Source organism: Gobius niger (assembly GCF_951799975.1).
Source record: "Gobius niger genome assembly, chromosome: 16".
NCBI classification, from domain to species: Eukaryota; Metazoa; Chordata; class Actinopteri; order Gobiiformes; family Gobiidae; genus Gobius; species Gobius niger.
In genome coordinates, this window is record NC_136867.1 from 3,941,647 (window position 1) to 3,960,247 (window position 18,601).

The 18,601-nt window shown below is 42.4% G+C and overlaps 1 protein-coding gene across 1 annotated transcript in view; it reads left to right on the forward strand.

Moving 5' to 3' along the window:
* The window catches only part of meis2a (Meis homeobox 2a), a 151,614-nt gene that overhangs the window by 12,597 nt on the left and 120,416 nt on the right, over positions 1 to 18,601 (forward strand). The window contains 1 exon segment of the mRNA XM_079573242.1: positions 11,034 to 11,148. Within this exon segment, the coding sequence (XP_079429368.1) occupies positions 11,034 to 11,148 (115 nt within the window).

Here is an 18,601-nt window from a genome sequence, read left to right on the forward strand (position 1 = left end):
GTGGGGGGGGGGGGCTGAATTTCGCTCCTTTCCACGTTTGTTATTGGGGGGAATTTGCGTGGGATTTGTAAAGTCCCAGCCAGGGCTTATAGTTTTGTCTTTTTTTGTTTTCTTCGCCGGAGCAGCGGGCGCTCCTCGGGGAGAGATAGCGGTCCCCTCCCAGCTAATCTTTTGCTTCGTGTGCGTCTGCCTGGGGGGGGTGGAAAGGGGGGAAATTGTTCAGTGTTGACACAAGATCCAACGTTACGTCATGTAAATTAGCGGGAAAATATCATAAAATGTTTGCAAAAGTAAAGACGAATTGCACTTTTAGGTATTTGTAAAGCCTCTGTTGAGCTTTGGTAAATATATATACTTAAAGTGATAGTCTGTAAGTTTAAAATGTTTTACAGATTTGATAGATCGTGTATAATTGACCGCCTGGGTCTGAAATTTGAGGTAACATTAGTAACATTAAATAAGAATACTTGAATACTTGATAAGAATACTGATGAGAATCCCCGGGACACCACTTTGACCAATGAGATGAGCTTTTCCTGTGAACCGGCCTGTCAGGTCCAATCAGGAGAAGGGGGAGGAGCTTGATTGAAAATGGTGTTCCTGCTCTCCTCATTTTGCAAACTAAGAATGACTTTCTGGTTAAAGAGGGGGGAGATTTGATTGTTTCTCTCCTCACTTTGCAAACTTACAGACTATCGCTTTAAAGTGCATATGACAAATTAGGCACATTTTTTGCTAAAACATAGTTAACACAATTATATTTAAGATTTCACTAAAAGTTTTACCCATCTTTCTTTAGTTTGACATTTTTTCATGTTTATAGTTTCACTTCCTTATTGGACACTGACAGGAAGTGACAGACACCTCTATCGATGTCACTTCCTGTGGGGAAACATTGAATCAGCGCAACATTTAAACATGTTTTTGTGAAGATTAGGTATATTTTTTGTTTCAGTTTATTTCTTTTTGCCTTAAAATAACAATGAGTAAACAGTGTGTGCTTAAACTAATACCAACTGTACATGTTAGCATATTTTTATTGGCCGTAACATGCAAACATTCTCAGGAGTAATTCCAAAGGGTTCACATACTTTTCCCTCACGCTGTATGCTGCGCATCGTAAACTCATTTCAGTGGAATGTTTGGAATGCGTTTGGACCAACTTTTCTCCCCTAACTTCGGTTAAAGCATGTTTTAATCTTTGTTTCAAAACTGCAGGCTGAATTCCTGATAAAAAAAAAATACAATATATAGACAATATTATTTTATTTTGAAATGATGTAATAAACGATACTTCCCAGTGAGTAGATCCACCTCGGGCCTGTCTTAGTTCAGGCGTCCGTGGGTGCTTTTACTTTACAGTTTGTATCGGTCACCATTGCCACTCACTTGTTGCTTTCCCCGTAATGCATGTCTGGTAACGGGGCTTTTGAGCGTGCGCCTGCAGTAAACACCATTTACGGACGCTTTAACACAGTGAGACCTCATCAAAAAAAGTAGACCGAGGTATTTCGTATGTGGAGTTCTGTCGATCCGACTTCTCACATGTAGGAAAAACCCTCAACCCCTCCCTTATTATTATTACCGTTTGCCAATGTGTGTAATTCACCTAAAAGGCCTTTTCCTCACATTGGCATTTTACAGCTTTGCAAAATGATCATGAATTTAATACAAAAAGTTACATTTATCATTTTTTTCCTTCTTATTTGCAATGGAAAGAACGTAAAATGTAGAGATTCGGGGTCCATTTACTTTTGCGTTCATTGTATTTCCGATTTTAAAAGCAATGTGCAAAATGAAAAATTGCGTTTTTACATATTGTTTTGTATACTGTTGCAATATAAAAAAAGATACTGACTATTTTGTTTTTTTATTTGTCTATATAAGACATTCGCCAACACAGAAAATACAACAGTTAACCTTTATTAATTACGTTGAATCCTTTTCTGCGTCAGCTCAAATACCCGGAAGTGAAACTTGCTCGTTGATGAGAAACAGCACAAATCAAAGTTTAGTCCATCTCATAATACATCCATGATCTGAGTACATCAACAAAAGCTTAATTATTGCATTTTCCTTTCTGCATATTCGATTGTGAAGTACTTGTCTGACACAGGGAATTTTTTTTGGATATTGCAACAGTGCAGAATATGTAAAAAAAAAAGCCAAATTGGTCTCTGAACATATAAGCTTTCACCCGGAAACAGAAAATATGCCTAATCTTCACAATAACATGTTTAAATATTGCGCTGATTCAATGTTCCCCCATAGACTTATATGGGCGAATGCAATTTCAAGGGCCTTTTTCTCAAAACACATTTTTCTGTCATTGTGGCGACACTATGTCCACGTCAGTCGGACCTAAAGACTTCAAATTTTCCAGCCTTGGACTGAACAATATTTGGAAGATTTTTTCAGAGGGATTTTTTATTATTAAATCCCTTAAGCCCCATTTATTGAGTTTTGAATGTCAAAAAATAGGTGAAAATTAATTTTTTACAAAATTTTCCACTAAAAAACAGCTTATTTTTAAAACTAAACAAGATATCCTGAATCCTTTCTGAAAACGTCTTGGTAACTCATTCATCAATAAAATGAAACCATAAATTTGAATGTAGCTCTATCCATTATTCAGATTTCGTCGCCGAAAAGATGTGAAATTTGGGGCATTTTTAGGCATAAAACACCTTGTTCTTGTATGAAAAGATAAAATGACAGAAAACTTGCCATGTATGTTTTTCTCACATTTATGCCAGTGATCGACAGCAAAAGTTTCAAATTGATATCTGTAAATATGCATTTTTTCCCCTATTCACCTGCAGTGTCTCGCCTTAAAACCGAAAACACAATGAACGCAAAAGTACACAGACCACTCTGAATGCCATTTCTACTACTACTTCATAATTAGCTTGTGGTTTATACATTCTTTCGGAAGTGAAAGGATCTCCTCAGTATTTTATGTTTTGTGAGTCAGTATTACAACATAAATCACGCCTTCCAGATTCTCACCTGAGCATGCCGGCCTCGACTCCTGTAACATTTTGGCGACTTCACAGCCGCCTCTTCGCCCTCAGAGAAAGTTACGGGAGGCGTGAACATAAACAGGTGTCTGCTAAAACACGCCCGGGTGAATTATTAGCCGCTAAATGACAGTGTTTTTTTTGTTGTTTTTTTTATATCGCTGGTAATTGTGGGTTTGTAAATATGCATTGGCTCCGCTCGGCGCACCTCTATGTAATTACACTCGCATGCGGGCGCGCTGTTTGTGCCGTGCGGCGAGATGTGTGAGGAAATGTCAATTTATGGGTGATTTATGGCCACGCCGAGTTTTCTTTTCTCCCCCCCCACCCTCCGTCTTTTTTTTCGGTGCGTCAGCGGTTTTTGCCTGCCGTGCGCCTCGCTGTGACACACATAGGCGCAGACAGGTTTTTCCCTCCCCATCTCCCCCCCCACCTCCTCCTCCTGCTGCTGCTGCGTGCGGCTGCTTTTCCGCGGGGGGAGTTCAAGGAAATTCAATGATGGAGCTAAATGAATTTGATTGTGGATTCCTGCAGGGATGAGGGGATGAGGCCGGGGAGGAGCGGAGGAGCCGGCAGGTGTTTGGACGAATGAGGGATGGCATGTGAAAAAAAGACAAAAAATAAATAAAAAAATGTTTGGAAGTACGCTTTACTTTTACAGTTACTACCAGCCTATTACTTCAAGCAGTGCATGGCTGGTATAGGCTGCGCTATACCACACCACTGTATCCCTTTTCATGTTGTATACATTTTTGGATCGATTTCTAAACTTTTTCGGGCCACAATGGACACGGAATTGACAAAAAAAAACAAAGGAAATTGCTTTTACAATTGATGATTAATAGGTAGCATTATCAGGATTTATACAGGCAGAAAGGCAAGTCAAATTTAATGCCAATTTTAACTTCCAATTTGAATTTTAATGCCACAAATGCAGAAAAAAATCAGCACCTATTTCATTCCTGAAGATTTGCATTTCATCAAACAGAGGAAAGAGAACTGGACAAAGCCAAAAAGGTGGTCAATTTCAGCCAAAACTGCAATTTAATATGTTTTAGACCATCATTTTGGTATTTTCGGAATTTTTTTTTAGCAATATCATGATCTTCCAATAAATTTACATTTAATACCAGGTTGAATCCAATTGAGTGCTTTTCAATGTCATTTAAGGCCTTGATTTTGGCACAATTCATTTAATGATTTTTAATGTCCCACAGAAACCCTGATTACCATTGAATTTACAAACCCGTTGGTACGAACAGCTACATATTGGGGCTCCCTTTAGCTTGGGGTCCCCTAAGCAATTGCCCAATTGACCTCCTCCATTGTGACGGCTCTGTAAGTTATATATATATATTTTTAATGTTTTGCATTTTTGTTTTACCATAATATATTAAATTTATAGTTTATTCTAGCACTTTGAGGTTTCGCTGAAATGTAAAGTGCAATATAAATAAAATTTATTATTATTATTATTATTATACTGAAATCCAAAGAGTCTTTATGCAAGTGCACCATTAAATTACAATAATATCAACTCTATTACTATATGATAAATGTAGATTTATAAGATGGAATTTTACACACAGCATGCTCTTCAGTATACTTCATTATGGTGGCTTTGACTTTTAAATCTAGCTAACATGCTTTGTGAAATGGTTACTGTTCATTGGCTAAGGCTATTGTAATTGCACCGCTGTTCACACTTATATCTATATCCGACTACAATCCCACGGCAATTGCTCACCCCGCTTATATTGCCTTTGCCAGATCCCCCCCATTCCCCCCCCCTCCTTCCCTCCCTTCCCTCCCGTCGCTGCCCTCCTTGGGAATTCCGGGGCGAGAGACTCAATGATGCCGCTAAATCAATTTTATTCCAAATTCCTGGGGATGCTGTGGAGATTGTGCCGGGCAGGTGTTTGTAAATGCGAGACCGGGGACTTTGCGCTATTGCCTCCCGCCTCTCCAGTGGCCGTTTCCTCGCGCTATACGGCAAACCCTCCTCTCCCCATATTGTCTGCTCCTTTTATATTAATTACGACGTGTATTATGGGATGTCGGTCGCCTGCCCCGGCCAACGCAATAGGCCACCCCCCGGAGACTTAGCATCTCTTGTATCTCTCCTCCTTCCATCTTGTAGCTATTGTTTGGCGTTGCACTTTTGACACAATTAGCAGCTAGCGTACACAGAATCTTTAGCTCTTAATTATAGCGCGCTAGCTTTGGGGATTGGTTACTACTACTACTGCTGTGGCTGCTGTTGATACTTCTACTACTTCTACTTTGTCATTAATTAATCGAATTTAAGCATCGTTTATTTAGATGTTGGATTTATTTTGTAATTGTATGTTTTAGAAGCTTCTTTCATTGTCCTACATTTGAACTTATTTTAAGTGAGATGTGAGGACTGTGTGATCATTTCAAACACAATAGCAGCTTTATGTATTTTGCAGAATGACATTTTTTTAATAAGTTTATGTCGGCTTAACTGTGTGCATAAACAAGTTTGACAAGTTTGACTTTTGGCTTCACGCGGTGTCTGTCCCTAAGCAATGTCTGAAACTGAAAAAGTGTTTGTGCCGCTAAAGTAAAGTATGATTCATTTAGAAAAATATTTTTTATCGCATTAAGCCAAATGTAATTAATTAACCGAAATGAATTGAAAAAGGTCCCAGCTATAGTTGAAATAGAAATCGTTAGCCACATAGCATAATTGCTTAGTCATGTTGTATTGTTAAAATGGCAATAAGAGAAAAACAATGTGTTTCCTATAAAGCGTCTTTTTACATGATTTCCAAAATCAAAACATTAGTTAGTTAATTAGTTAGGCAATTATGCTATGTGGCTAACAAAATGTTGGCCTCCAAAATTAGGCTATGGCTAGCCTAGGATAATAGTATATTAAGTGGACAACTTATGGACTTAAGAAAGAATAGAAAGAGTGATCTTGGTATAATATTTCACTAATAGGAAAAGTAGTAGGCTAATGTTTAAAAAGCTAATTAGCCTAATTGGCTATTATAGGGCTAAGTTTGGCTAAACTACATAGAAATAGTAGTAGGCTGTATCACGTTTTCCTTGATTCTTCTTTTCCTCTTACTTACTTTCCACTTTTCCTTTTACTCAAATTCTTCTTCTACTACTAACATGGCTACATTTAGCAGCTAATTTTATCTTTTTTGCTTTACCACAGATTCTCTTCCTGACTTTCTAGTTAAACGTAGCCTACTGCTAATGTACTACTTCCAGACTCCTCGACTACTGCTACTTTGTATCTCCTCCTACCATCTAATACTGTTTGGCATTGCACTTCTAACACAATTAGCGACTAGCATACAGCCCTTGCTCCTAATTATAGCTAGCTTAAGGGAGCCGCGCTTACATCTTTGTTTTCCCCCCGTATTTTCTTGCGTCTTTGGCGTTATTTTGTTGTGTTTGGGTGACTGTTTGAACTTTATCAGACCCACGGGGCTTGTGACAAAATGCTTGTGTTGTCTTGGCAGCGTCTGTGGATGCGCCCTCCCCTGCTGATAAATAATTCATGCGGAGGGGAGGCTGTTGCTTTTGTAGCCGCGCCGGAGCTAGCAAAGTTGCGGTAATGCATTTGAACAGGGTTTGTTTTGCACACATGCCTGGAAAGAAAACTGGGTTATGGCTGATATAGTGGTTATGAGGCCACTGGATATTGTACATTGAATTGAAAAAAAAAAAAGCTTATCGCTGTTTGAATAATCGCTATTAGCAAAGGTTGCAATTATAAACAGGTAATAAAACAGTAGCTATTCGCAGACAGCTAATTAGGCTAGTGCTGTGTCCTCACTGGAATCTTATAGAGTTCGGGAATGTGATGTCATACCGCTAAGCATCATGGGATTAGCACCAATAATAAACTAATGGAGATTTTAAAAGGCAAAATACTGGAGTTATTGTTCACTTGGACACCACTGTGTAATAAGTGTAGAAACAGTAGTAGCTCAACAGCTAAAGGAGTTGTTCCACGGCTTTTTTCTCCACTTTTTATATACTGTTTTTAGCTAATGTTAGTATATGGAAAATGTATGCTAACAGCTGTGTCCTAGCATTAGCATCATATATTGTTGTTAGTTAAATCTTGTGTTGTTTTTGTGTTTGTTATAGTTAATTTAAAAAAAACGTCTTTGCTGTATTAGTAGCTGGTTGCAGTATTAGTAGTAGCTTGATCTAATCTTGACACCGTTCTGAACCGAAGACACTTAGTGTAATTAAAAACATGTCTTTGCGCCGTCACACTCCCTTCTATCCCGCTCTGTCTTCTCATCCTCTCCCGACGCTCCCCCTTGCGTTTGCCCCGTAGCGTCGAAACGATCACCTCTACAGTACATCCGCGCGCAGATATGAGAGCATTAAACCCGCGGCTAGCAAATCACGGCAAAATATCTCTCCCCTCGACGCCATTAGCCGCGGTGTCTTTGAATTTAATTTAGTGGCAGCGCTATTAAAAATGACACATTACCCCCGCAATGATAGCTGAATTAAGTCCTATCGATCGGATGTTGCATTAAAACCGTGCGGCGGTGGCTATAGCTGGCAGCGTAAGGAGAGAGAGAGGGTAAGAGAGGGAAAGAGGAGTTTTCTCTAGTCTAGCAGCCGCTTTCTCGTATAAAGCATGACTTTAGGATGATACAGGTTGCAGTTTTTTGAGGAAAAATTGAAAAGAGTTTTGCAAAGGTTCGTTGTGTTTGTTTGACATGTAGTTTTTGAAGTCGGATGCCCTTGTCGATGCAACCCACAACTACTGTTACTACTACTACCACAGCTACTATATATAGCTATGCCATATTTTTGCTAACTATGAGCACAATGTCATTTTGGGTTGTGTAATACTTTAGAATGTGAAAAGCGTACGATATACGTATCGATACGATACGATGTAACTCTGGGTTAGGTGAAAACTACGCATTTTTCCAAAAATGTTTTGATCATAATACAAAATAGTGCAGTTTTATTGATGAAAATCTATATTGTTTATATCTTGCTTTTTCAATTTTAGTATTTTGAATATCTTGAATGTTCATATCTCGATATCAATACGATAACGATAGATCTTTCAGGCCTACTTGTGACCAGCGTACAGTTCCTAATTGCTGCTTGCTTTAGGGAAAACTAAACTTTTCTACTACTACTGCTTCTACTACTGTTACAGCTTAGACATTTATTTTACTATCTATAAATGTAATCAAATAATAGTCCACTTTAGTTGCCTATTATACTGGAAAATTATCCAAAAAGCTAATCCTAGCTTTGGCAAGCGTTGATCCTGGTTTAGTTAACGCGAAGTGTAACATCAAGCGTGGTGGCAGAGCGGTTAGCAGTTGTACCTCATAGCCAGCTGGCTGTGGGTTTTGTTCCTGTGTGAATGGCTGAAGGAGTAAAGCCTTTATTGTCGGCTCTTCACAACCCGGGGTCACGGGTATCACAACTTCACAGGTTTTTGCACGATGTTGGAATCCGTCCCGTGCCTTTTTGGAAGCCGCGCTCGCTGACAGATTCATTTCTTATTACTGGCATGTAGTGTAAACATAATAACGCCTTATTTTGGAGGTATCTGTAATTATATCTACATTTTGCGACATGATTTATGGTTGTAGAAGGCAGAGTTGACAAACAAGATTTATGACGAGAGCTGCTTTGCTGCTGTGCGGCGTCGAACGTAACAGGACTCTGCGTCGCACATTTGACGACTTGCTAAACGAATAGCTTGGTTTATTAATTGTTATTTGATACAATTCACTTCCATTTTAGCCTTGTTTTGTTCCTCATTTAGTATTTGTGCAGCCTTTTTTCAGTAATTGTAGAATTCCTCTAAAGTACACTAGTTTTCCCATTGTCTCATTGAACAAGACACTTCTGAATGAGTCTTCATGCCACAAACCTTAGCCCAAAGAACGCCCAAGCATCTCCCACGGGTGCTCCCTATATCCTTTCCCGACTGTTTTGCTAGGAAGCCCCCCGGGTGCCTTTTTCCCTCTTTCATGTGCGGGAGATCACCCTTGGGTGCCACTCCAAAAAACCCTCTCCAGATCGGCTGCGCGGCGCATGGCAATCAAACGGAGAGGCAAGGAGTTCTTCGGGTGGAGAGTGCTTGACAAGGCTGGAGCACCCCCCGGGACAATAAGCGCGAGGCGGATTCGAGTGTCGCTTTTGTGAGAGCGGTGGATTGTGTGGACCACTTAGCCGCGTGCTTTTGATGTCTAAATATTTGACCTTTTGTATGTCTAAATATCGTCTCGATGGCAGTGTTGTTGATGAACTTCCTGGTGCTTCCCTTATTGGCACAGTAGGAGCGGCGGAAACTGGGAAGTGACCGCAAATATCACGGTAAACCACTTACACCAGGGGCCTTTAGCTTGAGATTCCTTTCTTGGCGGCAGTTGATCAAATTTTAGCCCATCCAAAAAAAAAAAAGAAAAAAAAAAGGCTCATCTGGGCATGTGCTTTTCCCTTCTCGTCTATCTAATGCTTGAGGGAGAAAAGCCCCGAGCGGGAATTGAGAGAAGTGGTCTGAGGTTTGTGGCTAGCCCCGGTGTTAGCTTGTGTTTGTTTAGCCTGAGTTCTGCTCCGGGCTGCCCCAGACAACGCTAGAAGCTAACGCTAGCCAAGATGTTGTCAGCGTACTCGGGTGATGAGCGAAAATCAAAGGGTGGCAAGATGTTTTTAGTGTAGTCTTGGTTTAGTACTGTCAGATGATGTGTTGTCCTGTTTTTAATCTCTTTTGTTTCTGGTTCAGTCAGTTTTTAACTTTTGAGATTTTTTGCTAAAGTTTTAATGTCAAAGTAAAAGATTCAGAACAAGAACTCACTCTTAATCATTATTTCATGACATTTTGGAATCCACTCTTTGGTTTCTCTTCTTTCCCCTTTCTGATTTTCAGTCCTGGTTTAGCCCCCGTTGGATAATTCTGACTGAGGTCTGGTCTAGTCCTAGTCTAGACCCGCTTTAGTTCTTGCAAAGTCCTGCCGTAGTCCTAGGTTTCGAAGCTAAACGCTGCTCTTGTGACGATATAGTCTTTTTGAAGGACAGAACGTAGTAAGTAGTGTGACGTATCGCTCGAGTGTCCGTGGGTTTTCGAAGCGCCAAAGGAAATTCCACCTCGGTCTGCCCGATAAAAGGTTTTCCTGTTCAGTAGAAAGTCCTGGGCAGTGGGAACGACCGCGGGGGAAACCGAGAGGAGAGGAGAGGAGAAACTCAAAAGCAGGACAGAGTCGGCTCTGAGTGGGAGCGTTCCCACAAGCTATGGGAAGAAAAACGTCTGGGGTTTTGGTCAAGTCAACTTATCAATGGAAAAATCCGGGCCAGGATGAGAAGTTTTTGCATTCTTAGTGCACAATTCCAAATGTTATATGCGGTCTAAATGTTGCTTTCTTGCATATGTTGCTTGAAACTGGATTGTGTCATAATTTTGATTATGAAATGAACCAGTTCTAGCTGTACGAGGTCATTGCTGTGAACTCAAGCAAATGTCTAGAATAGGATTTTCAATTTACAAGCACAACATTCAAGCATGGACTCACTTGACATACCATTACCTATTCTAGAATGTAGATATAGTGGTCAGAGGTGCCATTGGCTCGGAACAACTGCCACCACTGCTGTCAGTTTGCCCCGAGGCAGAAGTGAGCCAGATGTAGCTAATCCTCAAAGTGTGATTGTGGAGTTACTGTATAAAAAGGCAATGTGGAAAGTTGTCAAATAAATCAAACTAGATCTGGTATAAACTAAATCAGCCTGATTAAAGAATGGTCCCACTTTTATAATGGTCTTATCGATCTTTCTCAGAAGATAAGAAATCAAGAGCCAGTGATTTTGCTGACGATTAAATTAAATTCCATCTAGAATAGAATATCTCTGCTGGGGTCCTATTATTTTGAAACATGCTAACCCTCAGATTTCAATCTTCTTTCAAACGTTAATGCTCCTGATCGCAACATCTATCCCAAGTTCTAACCCTACGTCCTCTTACTTTTGTCTCCTCAGAACCCGGCCTCGTGGAGAGACCACGACGACGCCACTTCCACGCACTCAGCGGGCACCCCAGGGCCCTCCAGCGGGGGCCACGCCTCCCAGAGCGGCGACAACAGCAGTGAGCAAGGTGAGCCAGGACAGAAACTGAGGGCATGTGTCTGCGCCCCGGGGGCCCGTCCTCGCGTGGGACGTCCCCGGACTGCGCCAAGTCAAACCCCATCCTCATCCGTCTCCCCATCTATTGTACCTCCTTCTCCGTGGATCAAAAAACGTATGATCTAATCTGGATTTCCAAGGAATGTGCCCGGTTTTGAGAAGAGATACTGGGTTGTCGGGGCGTGAAAGCTAGCAACGTTATGTTGGCAGGACGTGATAAAGGCCCACAGGCGTAGAAATCAGGGCGACCCAAGTGCGACAGTGTATTGACCCGAGTTGTGGTCTGTAATTTATCGGCCTATCTACATGTGTTAGAAAAGTGTCGAAAGTTTGAAGAGCTATGTCCCACACAAAAAACATACAGTTGTGGATTGTCTCATTAATGTATTGGTCAAAAACAGTACCTTACAGTTGTTATGTCCAAATCAAATATGCAAATCGATTTAAGTATGGATGCTTTTGAAGTCACTTCTTGTCCAGAGCTGGTACCACAGTAAAAGAAGATAAAAGTGACAATGATCTAGTTTATGTGGGCTCTATAGAAACGCGAGTATGACGCATCTTACCAATTGCATAAACATCTATGAACATAGTCATAGAAGTTCTTCAACACAGAGGTGATTAAAAGATGGCTGTGGTTGGAAAGGTTGGTGTCAGATCTTCTTGGACCCTCGATTGGGATGACAAACCTTATCTGGGAGTATAGTAAATGCCATTTTTCCTCCATTGTTTTGATAAAGTTGGCTGTGTGAGTTCTGATTCGCCTAATGAGAAGGTCGACATCGTTTTTAAGGTCTTTTGTCTTTTGATGAATTGGTTGTATCGAAGAAGCAGCCGCGTAAGTCAGCACAGAGTCATTCCAGTAAATTCTCTCAACTACTTTGCATCGGCCTACAACTTGACACATCGTAGCAATTCAATTTCCCCTAATTGTAGGCGTTACATGGTACATCTGCCATGCTCCGTGTTTTTTACGCGCTCATGCCGTTCATCACCGCACAATGCCGTGTGATTCATAATTGAATTAATACCGGCTGCGCACATGCGTTCAGGTATCAGGAAATAGCCTTGCAGCGCTCATTCAGGTGCGCCATGTACTGCTCGTCATCTCCATCCCACCTTTGCCAGATCTAAACGCAATAGCCGCATCCGTCCTTTAAAAAAAAAAGAAGAAAAAAATCAAAAATTGGATTAGCCCGGATCTTGCCTGGCTTCCATGCGAACGCGGTAGTCATACCTAGAAGCAAACATCCTCTAGGAACGCTGCTATTTTTGGGCAACAGGACAACAGAAGAAAGCTTGGCGATCGACGGCACGCGCGCTTGCCAGTTCGAGCTTGTATTGAAAATCATATTAACTTTGCGCGCACAACGTCTCCCTAATTATGTGCCGCGCGACCTGCCAACGCGCCATAAAGCATTTCAAAACAAGTTCTTTGGTGCCGGGGTACAGACAGTGTGTGCGAGAAGACTGCGAACTGCCAAAGTGTTAGTCACGCTTCCAATCGATTTTTGACAAGTAAGTTGAGGCGAAGCGAATTGATGGCTGCCTGTGCGGAGGTGAGGGGCGGAAACGTGGAGGAAAGTGGGATTAGCAGCGTCCAATAAATCGAATTAAGTTACAATTTAAAAGAAAAAAGAAAATAGGCAAGTGATGGAGAGTGGAAGGATTAGTTGAAAGAAAGTGGATGTATCCTGCATAACTGAAGTAACTCAGCTGTTATAATTTGAAAAGTTTACAGAAAAGGCAGTAAAGAGTGAGAGAATGTGTGTTGAAGCTAGCCTGGAGCGCCCTCTGAAGGCAGCAATGAAACGTGATAGATCAATGAGAGCGAACTTTCACCTCTCGTGAATGGCCGACCCTCGAAGTCGATGCTGCGGAAGTGCTCAGAACGGGTTCGCTGATGGATTATCGGGTTTAAAACGTGCAGGACGGTTTTCTGTACCATCTGTGATGCTACAGAATTCAGGGAATACCGATCGGAGCGCTTCAACAGTCGAAGAAACGGGCAAACTGTGAGAATGAACGAAACAAGCTACTAAGTTTTGGATGGACAACGGGATCGAGACCACCAGACTTATCGTTGATTATATTCACTTGATGATTACATGAAAATCTTAGAACTCATACTTCACCGTCAGAGTCTGTTGATGTCATTCTTTCAAATATAGAATGGACAATGAGCAGTTATTCTGAAAGCGTATGTCCTTATCTTCTTGTTTTTGCACCAACTGCTAACTGTAAAAACCGGGCCGCCGTGTTACAACGCAAGTCCAATACTGTGGCTAATTAGGATATGCACGCGCAACGATCGCTCAAGGATGTTGCTTATGAGTTCGCGTTCCGGTAAAAAACGCAAAACAATCAGCTCCGTGTATGTTTCTGTAACCGCCTTCTGGCACCATCATGGGTTTTGCATGAAATTTCATCACACCATCTCTCCCTCTCTCTCCACGCAAACCCTTGCAAAAAAAAATCCACACGGCCAGAGCGTCGCTAAGCGTTCGGGTTTGCCGATACGGACGATGTGGGGGTATTGATGAAAGCGCTGTGTGGTAGGCCTACTCCAATCGATGCCTTTACTGAAGAGGGAGAAAGGACGTGATCGTTTTCGAAAGCTCTGGGCCGCAGACAAGAGGCCACGGTAGACCAGAGGGGCCAGGGAGGTCAGCAGGAAAAATAAATTGTGTTGCCCATGAAAAAAAAAAAAAAAACGGTGCGAATGGTTAGCGCTCTTGCTTCCCAGCGAGAAGTTTCCAAGATTTGATTCCTATTTTTTTGTCATGTGGAGTATGTATGTTCTGCTCCAGTTTCCATAAGGTCTCCTCTAACATCCCAGTTGTTCACAAGGAGGAGTTTAGAAGCACGTTTTGCAGCTTTGGGAGAGAAATACTGTCATGGTAACGTAAACCAGCCAGCTACGGTAGTTCACCATCAATAAAAATGCTTGGAAATTAGGTGTAAAGAAATTTAAGCATGGATGCTTTTTCAGAACACAAGCCTAAGACCTTCTTCCTGTGAGGCCAAAATGCTTACTGCTCTGCTACTTTGTCGTATCACTGCAGATGTAAGTAAATTGGTGTATTTGCGTATGTGATATAGTCTGAATTTTGTCCAAATTTACAAGGAAACATCACACGTATATATATCGTTTTTTTTTGTTAAGACAAAGCTAGGCAGCCGTCGCTCGAGCTTTAAGCACCAAAGACGTGAGCTCACGGCGTATTATCAGCCATCAAAAGACAGCTTTGAGTGAGATGAAGGCGGTCGGGGTGAGGGGCGGGCGGAGGGGGGGCAGGGGAAGGAGGAGAGAAATGCACTGCTTATTGATTATCTTACACACATAAGTACAAGTGACCTGTAATCCACAGAGCACTTATGGACTCCTCTGCGCAGCGTATCCAGTAACAGCCGATCGATGCGGGGCCACAGACAGTTACGGTTACGGCAGCCGGCGAGTGGGCCTGCGCCCGGGCCCGGGCCGGACGCAGGGGGCTCACCCACAGGGGGACCCACTGCAGGGGGGGGGAGGACAAGCGAGAGGATGGAAGATGGTTTAGCAACAAGAGCAAAGGATGGATGGAGGCGATGTTGTCGTCATAGTGATATTTTTGTGTTTAATTAGCAAATACAATCCTTGTCTATTTCTCTATCTAGAACAAGTGGAGGGCCTTATAACATAGGGGTGCGAGAGTGGTGCAGTGTATTAAGCAGTTACCTGTCAATGGGAGGGTCAGCAGTTCACGTTTTTCTGTTGGTTGTCTTTACTGACCCAATAAACTAATTTTAAAAACCTCACATCAAGAGACTGCAGTAAACTAATCACATTGGCTAACAATTGTATTGCACTTTACATGTTTGCGTCATTATTCATTCACTCACAGACTCACACCGCACCACCCGGGTCATAGGTCAACCCGCTCCATCTTCTGAGCCACTGTCTAAAATTCTGAACTCAAAGTAATTTGTGTTCGCTGACCTAGCAAACTAAGAGAGAGGGAAAAAAAATCAAATCAAACCAAGCCAGCAGTTTGTTATAGATGCTACTAGTGCTTTTTCCTGCAACACTGCGCTGCACCGCTCACGTGTCCCTCCCTGGCTTCCATCCTCCAGTATATACTCCTGCTCCTCGTGGTCACCCCTTTTAACCGAGGCCAAGCTGTTAAAGACCCCATTACAGGAGCGCGCCGCCTACTTCCACACACTCCGGAGTGGCCGGCTACAAATTTTATGATGCGAGCGTCGGCGGGTGAGGCCGGTTCAGGCGCGGATCGGCAAGAGTGGAAGGGGCTCAGCGAGCGAGGGGGGGATGGAGTGGTGGAGTGTGAGGTTTGGATTGTCTGACAGAATGCACAGAGCTGGAGAGGGGGGCCGTGGGTGGGTGGGCTGGTGTTATTTGGAAGTGCGCGAAGTGCTTCAAGCGTTAACGTAATTGCAAGAATGTGAAAAATGAAGCGAGAGGTCACGGCGCGGCGCACACAAAACAACTGGCCTCGTTAGACCGCTGCAGAAAAGTCGTCCGTCAGAACGTTGGGTGCATTTTTAGATACATTTGTTTTTAGAAGAAAAGCATGGCTGGAAAAAAAATGTATTGCAATTAGAGCTGTGAGTGTTTGTTTGAAAATTACCATCGGGAAAATCACAAATGTGCTCAGTGGATGCCGATGTTTCGCTCTCTATCCAGAAAGCTTCCTCAATGCAGACCGTAGGACTTTGTTGGAGCGTTCTTTCAATGTAGAGCTAAAAAGCTGCAGCATGGCGAGTTGTTGCAAAGTTACAAAGATGGAGATTGATAAGGAAGCACACTCTTTTGCATGCAGCTGCTGTTGAATGCTGAAAAGAATGTGTCAAACCCTCAGTTTGTTGATAGGAGTGTTGTTATTAGTGAAACTGTGAACAAGCAATGCAGTAGACGGGTTCATGGCGGTCCTCCTAACCAGAAGTGGCAAGAGTTCAATAGACCTGTAGAAGCTTCTGAAGGTAGACGCAAAGCACAGTCCAGTCGACCATATTGTTTCCTTTCTACGATGTTAAATTCTTAATGGAAATTAGCTTAAAGCGTGTTGGCAATAAGTTAGTGCCAACCATGTGCCGCCTCAGAGAATAAAAGTCTGGACAACTCCTGCATCCAAGTGTTGGGAAGTTTTGACCACAGTAAGACGCAATGGAGAGGTGTTCGTTCTTAACAACTGACTGAAAGTTAAAAGTCTACCAATAGTCGCAACAAAAACCTCAGGAAATAAACTTGTATTTTGCAGAGGAAATGTCGGATTAAACCTTTCGGGAGCTAAAGATTCTTTGGGTATTGGTTGCATTGGGATCTCTTGATTTGGCTCTTGTAAACTCGCGCACCAGGCAAACGGGATTTTTCTGACTTCCAACCATCTTCGGCGCGCACAGTATCTCCTCATCACCGCTCTGAACCGCTGCCAAAAAACAATTTAACAAGAGCGCAAATATGTATTGCTTCTCTTGCAGGAATAATTTACGGCGCAGTCATAAAGCGAAGGGCCACGCGTGTTCGGAGCTGTCAGCAAAGCCTGCCAGTTAAGCTTTCCGACTTGAGTTTTCATTTATTTAAAAAAAAAAAAAAAAAAAAAAACACACACAACTTCTTAGTGCAACTATTTCCCGTGCCCTCGCTCACCCCTTTTCTTACTTAACAATCGACTGCTCGCCAAAATTTCCCTGCAAGATAAGACTGTTAACCTCAAGGCTAAATTGTGCACTTAGGAGCTTCTTAAAGATGCAACCCTTTTGTGCAGGATTGATTTTATAGTAGCCCTTGACAAGTGACAAGTTGATGGGAAAATATTTTAGTAATACGAAAGTTTACTCAAACATCTGCTGCTGCCATGACTTACTGGATGACTTACTGTAGGTAAAAAATGACAATACACATAGTTGTTTCCACCTCATGCCAAGAAGCTCTTGGGTTTGATTCCTTGATCGAGTGGAAGGGGCAACAGTAGCACAGCGTTTGTCCACAGGTCCAAAAATCAGGGATTGGAATCCCCGCTTTGGCTCTTGCGTACTGTTGTTGTGTCCTTGGGCAAGAAGTTCCATCCACCTTGACAGTTCAGATGACGGTTTTGGGAGGTCGATGGCAGTCTCGCTTCAATGAGTCTACCCTTTGGATACAGCAATAGCAACAGAGTTTGAGGAGCTTCAACCCCATCAAATTTCAATCCATGGAAAGTAACTACAAATCCCTTTTATTATCACAGCAAGCAAACAATCAGCGCTATTAACTTCACCGAGTTTTCCACGTCCGTGCTAAGAACCCTAGCACTCATCCACTCGGCAGCCGACCCTCCCCGTCCTGTGCGCTGCATGTCTGGGTAATTATTAGCTATGCACGCGGCCCAAATCCGTGCTGACATGCGGAGTGGTGAGCAGGAACTCCCTCGGCCCGCTGCAGATGCGAGCGGAGGAGGCGTTTTGTACATTTTCTCATCAATTGAACAAACCCCCCACCTCCCTCCCCCCCCAATGCGCCGCCCGGCTCAAAGGACCGCCAAGACTCCCGTGGGAGGACAGGCAGAATCAGAGGATGCGGAGAGTAGGGGGAAAAGAAGAGGAAGGAGTTGAATTGGACTGTAAGGGATCCCAGGGGATAATGTGTAAGGGTCAGGTTTGATTCTGTGCAGAGAGTTTTTTACATGGGGTTTGTGCGTTTTATATCAATGAGTGTGGAAAAAAAGTGACTCTGAAATTGCTACTAGTTTCCAGGTTGCCTTTTAGCCTCAACTTTTGACTCGCCTTTTCAAGAACTCGGCTTTATACATTTTTCAAGCTTCTATTTGGATAGCATGGGTCGGCAACCCCCAGACCCAAAATAGGTATAAATTTTAAATGACATGCCTCTTTGACGCAGGGAAGATCTCCTTTGGTGAGAACGATGTTTACAGAGAAAATGTTTTGGCCTATTTTTGTTGGGAAGAAAAATCATTTCCCATCATAAGCAAGTTTGGATAAGTGAATTTATTGGTTGAGCGAAACATTTTTCATGGGTTTTTTCTTATGAATGCCATTTTTCATGACTTTGGACCATATTAAGTAGAACAGGGGCGGACTGTGTTGTTTGTTTCTCCAACAATAATCGTAATTTTGCATCACTTTCCACTATTTTAAACCGAACTAGACTATCTGTCAGTCAGTATCGCTGCCATAGGCGATGAAGAACATGGAATTGACCAAATACGATCAATGCATGTCAAAATTAGGGCCATCGGCATCAAAACAAACAATTCAATCTCTTGCTTTAAAAATTTTCCAATGGCCAAAAGTCCTCAAAACAGTGTCCGCCACAGGGAAAAGTCACGTGAAACCAATGAACAGCGAACGCCAAGGCAAACCCGGTCAAGCCGAAGCGTGCCAGACCGTGCAAATTAGCCACTTATTAAAAAGGCATTTGAAAGGAG